The 14,288-nt window shown below is 33.5% G+C and overlaps 1 protein-coding gene across 4 annotated transcripts in view; it reads left to right on the top strand.

Moving 5' to 3' along the window:
• Nucleotides 1–14,288, top strand: part of LOC150108262 (uncharacterized) — a 406,756-nt gene that overhangs the window by 358,243 nt on the left and 34,225 nt on the right. For all 4 annotated transcript variants that reach the window (XR_016548126.1, XM_090390668.1, XM_090390669.1 and 1 more), the window contains one exon: nt 1,598–2,562. Coding sequence is in view for 3 of the 4 variants with exons in the window: in XM_090390668.1 (XP_090246794.1) it covers nt 1,598–2,562 (965 nt within the window). In the remaining variant the exon portion in view is untranslated. The remainder of the gene's footprint in view (nt 1–1,597; nt 2,563–14,288) is intronic.

Raw genomic sequence — 14,288 nt, 5'->3', positions numbered from 1 at the left:
TATTTCTATTCACTCTTGTTCTTTCCTTTATATTGTCCATTCTGATATGGCTTATTAACCTGACATATTTACACATTTTGGTAATTCAGATATACCAACCAAATATAGCATTCTCCTTAATTGTTTTCTAATATATCCTAAATCAAACACATCCCTCCATCCCCACACTCTGTGCAGATTTGGTTACAATTAAAGAATTGCCATGATACATTGCATGTCTGCCAAAACACAAGCACAAAATTTTTATGGGACACAGTTCTTCTCGCGCTCCGTCAGATAGATTGGGGTGATGGCAGGAGAGTGATGATAACCCTGACATGAACATCTTAATTGTATTGGAATACCCTAGTATTGTATATGATACTGTTTAGAGTACATTACGAGAAATTACAATAACAACAGCATACTGGGAAAAAATTGTCATACTTGTAATAAAAACAAGTAAATGAATTAACATGTTTATACCAAAAAAAAAAAAAATGCTGTGTGCAGAAATTGATGAAGAATGTTTTCAAAGAGAACATTTGTTGCTCAATTTCTTAGCCACCATTGCCATTACATTATTAGTAGCGAAGACTGTAAACTGGATTTTACATACCGCAAGAAATATAATTTAATATTATTTAGATACCCAAAATTGATTTACATTGGTCAGTTTAAACCAAAGTTGAAATGCCTCACCCAGTAGTAAAGATTCCAAACATTAGATTTCATCAAAATCAGTTTAACCAGAGTTATTCTGTTATATACATACATAAAAATGGGAGGTGGGGGGGGGGGAATACCTTCTGTATCTCTCACCTTTTCTTATATTTAAAAATTAATCTTTTGGCTTAACGTGTTAGGTGAAATTTCCATGAGATTTCTATAACTTTAAAATGTGTTTCTCTTTTTTCTCATGTTGTAACTTTTAACTGCAAGTTTTTAGATATGTGTTATTGCCAATGGAAACCTACATTGGATGTGTTATATAAACAAGGAACCTTAGTCTACAGTTGAGGCATGTTTTATTATTACACCCTCTACAGAGTCAGCAGACTCATCGTGGGAGGTTCATTCAACTGACAATATTTATCATATGAAATCTTAAAATCCTTAACCCCTTGCATTAACAACACATTCTGGTCATGCGTTCCATTCATTGACAATTCTCCATGTAAAAAATTACTCCCTGTTCCCCCCCTCTTCACCATACTCTTACATAACTTACAGGGATGTAAGTTATGTAAGAGTATGGTGAAGTATGGGCACATCTAGAAGAATCCAATATGGAGGAAGCAGAAGTATTCAAGCTCCATTTCATTCTTCACTGGGGAAAGAATGCACATAAGCATAATTAGATTAATTTTGCCTTTATACAGGTTATACTAGACTGACTACTTATTTGATTTTATGCTGTTGCTGCAACTTAATTCTTCTGGTAAGCAAGGTATTTTGTCTGCTAATGTTTTTTAAATAATATTTAGGTAATATATATGTACTGATAATATGAATCTGATTTCATTTTTATATGTAGTGAATGATGTGATCTCACTTTCTTTGTGTACACATCCGAAATTAAGAAATTTATTATTATTACTATTGTTATTATTCCTAGGTTATTACCAAGCAAACTCATCCACGACAACTAGTGAGGAGTTTCTCTCTTCCCATTCAAAACAATACCAAAGTTACATCTCCCTTAGTCACTGAAGTTGCAAAGCGACAACTTAATAACTCTTCTGCTAATGCCTTGCTATCCAATATAGGACCTGTCACAGCACCTCTTGTTACTGCAGCTACAAGTCCAAAACATGTAGCAAATTTAGGAAATTTAAACAACTTAACACAAGTGCAGAATGGGGGAAACAATTCAAGGCCACCCTCACAAGGCTCAGTACAGTCTCTTCCTAGTCCTAAGACTGTGATTGCTAATGTGAATGCTGCACAGTTTGTTGGAGTTACTGCACTTCATGGAGGAACCCCAAATACTGATCCATCTCTTACCTCTCCATCATCTTCTCCAACCCCCCCTCCAATTGGAATTGATATGAAACCTTCATCTCCAGCATTTGTTGGGCAACCACCAGTTTTGCAGCCTGTGATTAATCAGACAGCTATAAATATTTGTTCTACATTGTCCTCCACTATTCCACCTGTTGCTACCACATCTTTAGCAAAAAGCATAACCTTAGCACCTTCAAAAAGAACTAATTCTACCCTGGCTGTAGCACAAGCATTATCTTCTACTCCAGTGCAAGGTTTTCAAACTATTGTTATTAAATCTGAAGCAGGAGGCAAACCAGGAACAACTATTTCTGCCTTGCCACTGCTAACAACAGGAAGCATTGTAACCTCTGCTAAGACTTCACCACTTAATACCAGTCCAGTTGTTGCACGGGTGATGTCTGGTACACAGGTAGTATCACTTAGTAACCTTGTAACAGGAAATACCACATCTTCTAAAACTGGAGGCTCTGGAACAGCAACTTTTAGAATCCAAGGGGGTAACTTTGTTCAACCTGTAACTGCAGCTCCACTAAACGTTCTTCAGGCTCAGTTGACATCTGCCAATGCTGCTAAGTATGTTTTTTATTTATTTAATTTGTTTAAAAAAATTTTAAGATTCCATATGATTAACAGAATATAAAATAGTATCATTTCTATGGTATATTTTTAATCCCAACATGTAATTTTATTTTAATTAATTAACATAGCATTAATAGTACAAAATTATGACATAAACTTTGCATCGAAATTTTGTATTAAATATGGTTATTTAAAAATAAAAAAGAAGTAAAATATGAAGGATGCAGAAGTATTTAGAGTTCCATTTCATTCTTCACTGGGAAAAGAATGCATAAACATAGTTAGATTAATTTTTTGTCTCTATACAGGTTATTCTAGATTCTGACTACACAGATTTTATTGAAACCTACTGTTTGGAGCTTTTACAAAAATGTTTTGTAAAGCTCCAAACATAGAAAACTGTAAGAAAGCAAAGCAATGTGTAAAAGCAGGTAAACAAAAATAATGGGAAGACATTGATAACAGTACAGAAAATGTAAAATTTTTTTCAGGCTGTTGAAAAGCTTAGAAATGGAGTAAAGAGTACTATAAAAGGAATAGAATCAGAAATAAAGGTGACACAGAAACTTTAGATATTCTAGATGTCTAGAGTAATTACTTTGAAAGATGGTTAAATGAAGCAAGAAGTAACAGAATGGTGGTGGTGGAAGATATTCAAGATGAATGCAACAGAAATTAGTACATCTCACATATCAACACTTGAGGTAGAAAACCATCAAAAACCTGAAATGTGGAAAGGCTGCTGCAGTTGATATAGTCAACCAGAATGCTCAAATATAGAGGCACAGTGGACTCTCACTAAAAAAAAATAAAGTCTTAACAGAATGACAGAAAAAAGAACCAGAGGAAGATAAAGATCTAGGAGGATTCATGTAGGTTGAAATGCCTTAGAAGATTGAAATATAAGATCTGCAAATATTATAGTCTTGACAGTTAACAGCCTAATTTGAAGAAAAGAAAACTGTCCAGTAGCCAGTAGGTAGGTTGTGCTAAAAGAAATTCACTATAGCAAACTATCCACTATAACAAACTGTTTCTGTAGTCCCCTACTAGTTTGCAATAGTGAGCATCAACTGTTTAAAATTTTTACAGTGGCAGGACTGTAGAACTCAGAGGGTTAAAGAAATGTGCAAGTAGAGCTAATCTGAAATGGTGCTGTCACTTGAACAAAATGGTAGAACACACATTAGTAGAATGGGTGTTTGATGCCAGCCACAGCAGAAAAAATATCCTTGGAAGACTAAAATCTCTGTGGATTAATGTTTTTGCAAGTGGCTTATATTACTGAAATATATGATCTAGTAGTATTGGAATTCTGATGGATAACAGACAATAATCATCCAATTCTTGATACATGTCCTCAAGGAGTGTACACAACATTATTATGGCACTACATGAAAGGTTACATTATTACTAACTTCTGTTGACAGTTTTCTTTTCTTCAAATTAGGCTGTTAACTGTCAAGACTATAATATTTGCAGATCTTATATTTCAATCTTCTAAGGCATTTCAACCTACATGAATCCTCCTAGATCTTTATCTTCCTCTGGTTCTTTTTTCTGCCATTCTGTTTAACTGACTATAATAAGGTTAGCTCTGCCGCACGTTCCTAAATGTTTGTAATATCACCTTCCTTCCTAATGTCATTAATTGCATGATATACCCTCAAGGGATATACAGACCACTATGACAGTTCTATGAGTAAGTTTACATACCAGTATTCTGCTATTACTCTCTTCTTTCCTATCAACAATTTTCCTCCAAATTAGTCTATTACTTATCAGCACTTCAGTATTTGTTGCATCTAACATCTCAGTATTCTAAGGCACTTCTGACTGATTCAATCAGAATTGACTTAGAAGATCTTAGAGTGCCTTGGACTTAAGTTTGAATCAATCCACCTAGATCTTGGCCTACTTCTGCATCTTTTATTTGCCATCTTGACATCAAACACCAGTTTGGTTAGTCTTTCCTCTCCCACCTTGCTCACACATTCTTGAATGCTAACAACATGAAGTTCTTTCCTAAATTCTTCATTTTTAGTATGATTCTGCCACTGATGCCAATTAGTTCAGGCTCCTAATTTTTCTCTGAACTCTCATATCTTGATCTCTAATCTTTGATTAGCTGCTTTACTTTCAACATAATTCTCATATCCATAACTTAAAACTGGTTTGAACACTAGCTTGTATTCTGCTATTTTAGTGATTTGGCTAATTTCTCTTTTATTTCATATAAATTTATTTATCTGGCTTCCCACCATACCAGTTTTGCTTATTCTGTTGTCTATTTCTATACTTAATTTGGTCGAGTGGTTAGCGTATCTGCTCTCCAGCCAAAAGGCTGCAGGTTCGAATCCCGCCATAGGCATGGATGTTTGTGATTGTCTGTGAAAGCACCAGTGGCAGTAGTCGGCGGTAGATGGCGCTGGTGTTAGATGATGAAGGTTAGTGGAGTAGTGAGACAAAGAGTTGTAGAGTTGATGCCCTCCCTCGATGAGTCTTTGGACTCCCTGGAGGTGTGATATAATAATAATAATTTGCCATCTCCACAAAAAACTGTGCCTAAATAACTGAAATATATTACTTGTTCTATATTGACTGAATACAACAAGTTTTTTCCATGTTCCTGCAAATTTTCCTAGTTTTGGTCTTTTTATTGCTGATTTTCATTACTAAATTTGTAACAGCTGTTATTCAATTTAGGTAGAGAACCCAAAGACTTGCACTGGATGTGTTTTGGAGTACAGCATCGTGCTCCCTTTTAACACCCCTTTCATAATGTGATCCATACAAATGATGAGTACGTTCATTGCCAATCACGCGATATCACGTGATGCGAGTTCTCACCGGGCGGCCGGTCGCGCTTTATCGCGTGGACGTCGCTATCAAGTAAAAAAAATTTGGCCACCACACGAAATTCCAATTTTCAGCTTGGCAATGAACGTGTTAATAAGAGTAGAGAGAGTGTTCACCATTATCTTACACCTGATTTTACATCAAACCATTGTTCTGTATTTCCTTCAATTTTTAACTGCTGACTTACAACTTAAATATAGACTGCATATTGCTCAGTATAATATTCCAATAATTGTAGCATTTTGAAAAGCTTTTCTCTGGCCCCCTTATCATATGCCTTTTCCACATCTATAAAATCCTTATTACGTGCCTTTTCCACATCTATAAAATCCTTATTACGTGCCTTTTCCACATCCACAAAACTTAAGTACACATCGTTATTATATTCCCATGATTTTTCAATTCTCTATTGTAAAGTGAAAATCTGATCTTAACAAACTCTATTTGGCCTAAACCCAGCTTCTTGTTCTCCAGTTTTCTCTTCCACAATTTTCCTCTGCCTCTTCTTTATTGTGCTTGCATAAATTTTACCCGGAATGCTTACTAGAGAAATTTCTCTGTTGTTCTCACATTTGGCTTTATTCCCCCTTTTATAGATGGGAATTATTAAAGCTCTACTCCAGTCATCTGGAATTTGACCTTATGACTAGACAATTTGAATTATTAGTGTAGCTACTGTAAAACTCTTAAAACTGCATATTCGAGCATTTCTGGTTGAATATTAGCTTTTCTACTAATCTTCTGTCACTGATTGTTTGGTTTAATGGTCCTTCAAAGTAATTACTCCACACTTGTAGAATATCCTTATTTTCAGTTTTCATGTCACCGTTATCATATCATCTTTGATTGCTTTCAAAGTGCTCTTTCCTCCATTTCTAAGTTTTTTCAATTTCTTTCAGAATAATAAAAATCAAGTAGATATTAGATCTGGCATTATTTCAAAGCTGAATGTAGAAACTACGAAAGAAACTATTGACTCCAAGGAGCATTTTGTCTTTATATTTTCTAACACTTTCTTATTACTCAAATATAAAGAGCTAATAAGCCTCATTTCGGCAATGAAAACATTACTTAAAATAAGGGGATATTAAATCCCACATAGTTTTAAAACCGAATAAGAAACTCAAAGATTGGAATCAGAGAGTTTCTTGCCAAATATAGTAAACTATAAAGTATCGGCGACACTAGCGTTAGCAAATGCAAGTGATCCTAGTATGTAGTACAATACTGGGCAGCTCGTTGCAAAGGTGGAGAAGTTCAGATCGCTATTCTTAGGTATTTTCCATAATGTAAAAACACATTTCCTAGGAAATGTATGCTGTTATTACATTATGGAGGGAGGTCACTACCCAGACCGGTTTCAGCCTTTTTTGAGGCTTCATCAGTGAGTAGCTAGACCTAATAATACCAAAGTGTATAGCGAAAAGAACTTATATACTCTGCGAACGAGTTATCCAAACAGGTGCAACCATTAAGTTACTTATCACTTGCATTTGCTAACGCTAGTGTCGCCGATACTTTATAGTTTACTATATTTGGCAAGAAACTCTCTGATTCCAATCTTTGAGTTTCTTATTCGGTTTTAAAACTATGTGGGATTTAATATCCCCTTATTTTAAGTAAAACTTTCTTATTAGTTATTCTCAGTGCTTTTTTTTCTAGAAAAAAAAAGGTGCTTTTAATTAAAGAAAATGATTATTAAGCTTTTACTTTTATATTTGGTCTTTGGTTGTATATTTTAATTTGCTTTTTTTTTTTAATTTTACATTTGATCATGTCTAAATAAAAAAAATACTGAAGAAAAATTATATTTAATTCATTTATGCGACTCTGTGACAGCAACAGCTGCTTTATATTTCATTTAAATTAAGATTTGAATATCATTTTCTTTAATAAAAAGCTTAATAAATGATATTCAAATCTTAATTTAAATGAAATATAAAGCAGCTGTTGCCGTCACAGAGTCACATAAATGAATTAAATATAATTTTTCTTCAGTATTTTTTATTTAGACATGATCAAATGTAAAATTAAAAAAACAAATTAAAATATACACCAAAGACCAAATATAAAAGTGAATTTGTAAAAACATTATATAATTTAAGAGAAGTTCATAGTGTTTTCCAAAGTTTTGTCCAATTCTTGTCAAACAAATCATCTTGACTCCTTTCTTTGTTCTTAATATCTAAGGCCGAATGTCATCCTCTAAGTAACCACAGATCAACATACTTTGAAGGATCGAAAAGTCTTAAAGGTGGTCCAATGAGTTTGATGAATAAAATTGCTGAAACTGTTTTAGTCTTCAATGAAGCTCTTATTGGGGTGATAATTAAATTCATCTGCAAAAATCCGCATTCACATTCACTTGATGAAATGGGAATGGTATTCAGAGTCAGAGCATGTACCAAACGCAACAGTTTTTCTGGGTATGTCTTATCGAGAATGCATTCACAGAATCCACGAATCATTTCTCTTTCATTTAGTTGCAGTCTGATTGATAAATTTCTAATTTATGCCTCTCCAAATGTTAGTTGAGCATCAGTATCTTCGGGCCAATGTTTTTGGTCAAGCATGCGAGCCCAAAGTGCTAGCTCAACATCTTCGCTATCAAGCAACCGTTTTTCATTTGACTCTTTGAATTTGGTATAAAATGTTTTTGGATCAATATGAGGATTATTTTTTGGAGCTTTTTCGTGAAGTAAAACTCCACAAAAGCTCAGATCACGTACAGCAGCTGCAGCACATCTATAATAGGATCCAAAATTCTGTCTTCTTCAAAAACTTGTACAAGTGCATTTATTTTTTGATTTGCCTTGTAAAGGTTCATGTCACTGTCTTGCAGGTCCAAACTTAATTCAGACAATTCTTGGAGAGCATCACACATCAATCCTAGATCCAATAAAAAGTCTGTAGATGTTATTTTTCTTCTTAAGCCATCATAAGTACATTTATCATTTTTATCTCTCCTAGGATCATGCGATGCATGATCCTAGGAGAGATAAAATGATGCACTAGAGCAGGGGTTCCCAACCTTTTTGTTTCCTAGAGCACATTCTAAAATACTGGTAGGGCAATAGGCACCATCTATTTTTTCAAGCATTTTTGAATTCTTTTGTTAAACGAATACATACAAAGTTTACATTATAATCAAATGTTTTATTACTTAAAATTTTACATTATATAAAAAGGTTAAATATAGATATATATGTAAGTTAGTGTGATCTTTGGCATTGCATTTCATTGGCCAGTGCTTCATAATTAGGAGAATATGATGATATTCCAGTTCTTAAACAATCATCAAGATGCTCATCAGTGAGTCGTAATCTATATTTTGATTTTATGATATTCATGGTTGAAAACAATGATTCGCAAAGGTATGTGGAACCGAAAAACGATTTTATCTCGTACGCTGCTCTTTTCAAGAATGGAAACATTTTTCTATCCACTAGATTCCAGAAGTTTTCATCTGTTATATGGGATTTTAGCATAATGTCATTCTGAAGATCCAAAATTTCGAGCTCCAGTTCTTCAGCATTTACTTGAACAAGCTTTGCAATGCATGCAGCTATTTCAATTATATTTACTTGGCAAGTAAAAGGATTGATAAAAAATGAGATCATTGGCTCGATGATAGTAAATTCCTGAAATCTCTTTTCAAACTGTTCTTTAAACACTTGAAGATGTTTAACAAATGGTGACAAGTTAAATTCACTATTGCCTACCATTTTTTTCATATTTGGGAAAAAAGGGAGTTCCCATCTGCAGATGTGATATCCACAAATCCAGTTTTGCTTTAAACGAGTTTACAGAGCCTATCATTTTAGCAACATGTCTATCTTTTCCTTGCAACTCCAAATTTAAAGAATTCGATTTTTCCATGATGTCTGTGAGAAAACATAAATCCAACAGCCAGCAAAAGTCATTTAGTTCATCAAAATTTTCATTTTTGACATGAATATATTATTTTATTTCTTCAATTAAACTTAAAAATCTTGTAAGGACTTTACCTTTACTGAGCCAAGTATGCAGGATGAGATCAGGTTCTTTATCTTCAATGTCTTGCAATAGAGCCTTGAAAAGTCAGTGCTGCAAAGGGGCTGCTCGAATGGAGTTGATTATTTTTGTAACAACTTTCATAACATGTCCAAAGGGCAGTATTTTACTGCACAAAGCTTTCTTGTAGATAATACAGTGGTAGGACATAAAGTTTGGAAATGAATAATCTTTCTTGCAGAGTGCAATAAATCCATTGATATTGCCAACCGTTGCTGGTGCCCCATTAGTAGTTATTGCAGACAGCTTGTGCAAAGGCATATCTATTGACTTGGCATATGTTCTGAATGTATTATAAATATATTCACCTGTTGTTCGTCCTTTCATGGGTAATATTTTCAGTAGATCTTCTTTTACAGTGAAGTTACTAATTACCATTCTCACCATAACTGCTAACTGTGCTGTGTCTGATACATTTGTTGACTCGTCAAATTGTAAAGAGAACTAGTTACGTATTTCCAAGTCACATTTTAACTGAGTTTGTATATCCATTGAAATTACATGTATTCTTCTTGTGACAGTGTTATTTGACAATTGTAAATCTTGTATTGCTGGCATAATCTCACGTTTGTTAGAAAATCTCTCAAATAAACAATTGGCACCAGTCAAAAATGCTTCTTTTAATAACTCGCCATCTTGGAATGGTTTTTTCTTCTTTGCGAGCATGTGAGAAATTTTTAAAGAAGCAATGGTGCCATTTTTAGATGTTACCACATGTCTAGAAAACTTACTGTTGGGCAGACAGGTTCGATTTTAGTTGATTTATTTTTTTCATTCTTATTTCAGATTTAAGTGGATAATTCGTATTAAAAGTGGCATGCATTATCTGGAAGTGACATTCAACATTATGTTTTTTCGGAATTGCAACGCTACTGTTGCACAACAAACAAACACAATTATCTTTAAAATTAATGAAACAATGTGTTTCCTCCCAGTCAGTGTTAAAATTATAGGTTCATTGTCTTTTACTTGATTCACTCATTTTAGGATTAAAAAATCAAAATATTTCAAAAATTTAAGTACAAGACACTGTTAAAATGATGTGCATATAACTAGCAACAGATAATGAACAACTTCGAATGCACCTCTACTTTACATTGTATGTGTTTAATACTCGTCATGTGTCATTAACACATGCGTCATATAGCATGCCATGAATTGTTGCATGATGTGCACGTGATTATTTCAAACTATACGGCACATGGTTGAACAGCAGCAGGCACACACAAATGGGTCGACGGGTGCCATGGTGCCTGCAGGCATAGGGTTGGGAATGCCTGCACTAGAGATTCAAAATTATTCCACACAGCTAAAACTGAACAGAAACTAGATGATACTCATCGAGTACTTAAAATTCTTCCAGTTTTCAGCAGCTCAACCTCTAGTGATTCTGCACATAAATGCAACTCCTCTGTTTTTTGGTGAAACATGGTATAGGATATAAAGTTAATCAATAAATGATTTGAATCTATTGATTCCTGAAATTTCCTTTACAGCATCACTTACTGATAATTCTAGTCTGTGATTAGCACAATGGCAAACTATAATAGAAGGAAATTTTTCTAAGCAATTTTTTTCACCCCACTTTTACACCCTAACATTACAGCAGTGCCATCGCATGCTAGAGAAACTAAATATATTTTTAAATAATCTTCTGTCATCCCATAATAGTTAAGACATTGGAGTAAGGAATCAAATACACTTTTTGCCGTTACGTTTTCAAGTTCGATCAACTCCAAAAATAAATTTATCGGTGAATTAATTCCAACATCTTCGATGCAGCATCAGATATACACTATGAGAGTGGTTTTATTGCTTATTGTCATTGATTCATCAATTATCAATGAAATTATATTTTTGGATTGAACGATTTCTTTAAACACATTTTTTCTCATTTCTTCACTTACATGATTCACAATATTAATACATGCATTTGTTGAATGAAGAATACGACCCATTTCAATTCCGTTCAGTTCTTGCAGATCAATTTCACTTTCAAAATTATGGAATGATTGGTCTTCCTTTGCTACTTTATATGCAGTTCGAAAAATTTTTGCAGTTATTTCTTTTTCATGAGATAATGATTTTAAAACAACCTTTTCAATGGTCTTTTTTTCGGTTCAGAAACAATTTTTAATGCAGCTTTGTGTGTAGCAGATTCTCTGTGATTGAACATTTTTTTTTTTTAAATGAGCTCATCTGTAGCTTCCTATCTTTGCCAGAATATGTAATCTCATTGTTGGCCCATTCTTTGGAAATTCCCATCTTTGTTTCAATTCCAAGAGGTCTAACTTTTCTGCAAAGTGTACAGCCAAGTTTCTTTTTGCAAATATACATTCATTTTTCAAACAAAAATCATTGTTTTGATCTAAATGTCCAATTCGGCCAGTCATTTTCGGTTTGGCCTTGCCCTCAAGATTAGCTTGAGATGATTTGAAAACATCAACTGGTACCGTTATTTCCATATTTTTTTATGTGTCTGTTATTATTCTGGGCTTTTTATTAATGGGACCTGTGGTTGGGAAGTAATTGGAAATCTTTTTCATTTTCAAACTTGGGGTCAGACTTTTACACTAAAAAGTAAAAAAAATGCTAAAAGGATATGAAAATAATGACATTAAATTTACATATTTAATAAAGATATTTTTTAGATAAATAAGTGTTTTACCGAAAATCTTTCGCATGTTGTCAATCACACGTCCATACAGCCACAAATGTAGATGCTAATGACGTGCGCATGCGTGTTATGTACACGCGAACATTATTTCAAAAATTACTTTTGAAAAATTGAAAAAACTGTAAAAAAAATAGATGTCAGAACACCGTTCTGGTGCGTTACGCCACAAAAAAAAAAGCACTGGTTATTCTTGTAGTCTATGGGATTCTTAATAGTCTCTTCATTGTCCATGTGAATCAGTTTGCTTTCTGTTTTTGTATTTTACATCACACCAAATTTTACATCTATACATCAGCAATGGAAATACCACTGCTTTAACAATTCTAACTTTCAAGGTCTCACTGATATCTCTATTTTAAAGTATTTATTTTCTACTACCAATCTTAATTTCTGCTGGATTTATCTAAATCAATCATTCTCATAATATAGTCACTATAAATATTAAAAAGATAGAGCAACAATATACAACCATGCCTCACGCCTTTTTCCACTCGAACACTGTCTGCTTCTCCAAAGACTGTTTTTACTGAAACTTCTTGGTTGTCTAGAGTTCTCTGTTGAAGAGAATTAGATGCTCAGGTATTCCCATTGCTCTCATCACACCACAGTTTTATGAACACTTAGTTCGAATACTTCCTTGTAATCAATAAAATAGATGAACACTTCCTTTTGAAATTCTCTTGCTCTTTCCGTAATCCATCTCATGTTCATCTGGTCTCTAGTTCCTATACCTCTCCTAAAACCTGTCTGTTCTTCTGGCAGTTCTCTCTTCACGTATATATGGTTCTAGCTTTTTTTAGATCACTTTCTACATAATTCTACTTGCATGTGAAATTAATGCATTGTAATTCTCACAATCTCTGAGATTTGACCTTTTTTTTTGAATTGGGGTGAATACTGTAGTTTTCCAATCTCTAGGCCAATATATTTTCTTCTAAGTCTAAGCAGTGAATATATTTACTGTTGGTAGACAGTAAATATATTCACTGCTTCTTTCACTGATGCTCCATGAGATTTTCCTTTTGGTGACTGCTTCATTGCCTGTATCATTTCACTTTTTATTATCATACATTCCTCAACAAATTCTCCTTCAATATTAATATTTTTCTTAAATGAATCCTCTACATACTTTTTCCACTTTCTTTTTCACTTCTTCTTCCATCAAACTTTTCCTGAGTTACTTTTTACTACTCCTAATCTAGGGATAATTGGAAAGATACTTTCATGTATCTTTCCAACCAGATCTCTTGCTGTACATTTAATGTTACTATCTTCAATTTCCCTGAATCTTTTGTTTAAATTTTTTTTCTTTATCTTTCCTCCTGTGTCTGAAAATCTGTATTCAACTCTCTAACCTTTTTTTTTTTGTTTTGTTTTGTTTTCCTGAAATTCATTTTTTTCTTCTGCTATTTGAAAAGTTCCTTCTGACAGCCAGTTACCATCTTTTTTTCTTTCTTTCTTCTTTGCTTTTTCTGTTAACTGTAGAAGGAAACAAAACATACAGTATTTTAATTCTCTTCCTGTCCTATTCAAATTTTTTAATTTCTTCCCAGCTTCTACTTTAAATGCTTCATTTATGATTTAAATCAAATCATTACATCCTTTTCACCTTAATTTCACTTTAACTTCAGCGATCAATAATTCACGATCTGTTCCACAGTCATCACTAAACAGAATTTTTGCTACTTTGATGGTGCTTCTCCTCCTTTCTGCAACAATATAATCTGTCTGATTTCTATATTCACCATTAGGTAAAGTACATGTGTAAATCTTCTTTTATGTCATGGAAAGTGTTTGCAGTAAAGAAATTGTTCTTAAAATAAAACTCCAACATTCTTTCTCCTGCTTCATTCCTTAGTCCTAAACCAAATTTTCTGGTGATGCTTCATTCTTCTTTTTCGCCACTTTTGCATTCTAGTCATCTGTTATCAACAGAATATCTGTCTTATTAATACCGTACATTATTTTGAAATCTACTGTAAAATTCTTCTACCTCATCTTCACTTGGAGATGTAATGAGTGCATACACCTGTATGAGTGGGGCATTCACTGGATATGTCTTTATTCTGTTAAGGATTATTCTGTGAGACACTAGGTTATAACCCAAAACGTTTTTTCTGTATTCTCTTCT

This window comes from Typopeltis vanoorti, chromosome 3, assembly GCF_054136105.1.
Source record: "Typopeltis vanoorti isolate ZY-2024b chromosome 3, IOZ_Tvanoo_1.0, whole genome shotgun sequence".
Lineage (NCBI taxonomy): Eukaryota > Metazoa > Arthropoda > Arachnida > Uropygi > Thelyphonidae > Typopeltis > Typopeltis vanoorti.
This window is presented reverse-complemented; position numbering and strand designations above follow the sequence as displayed.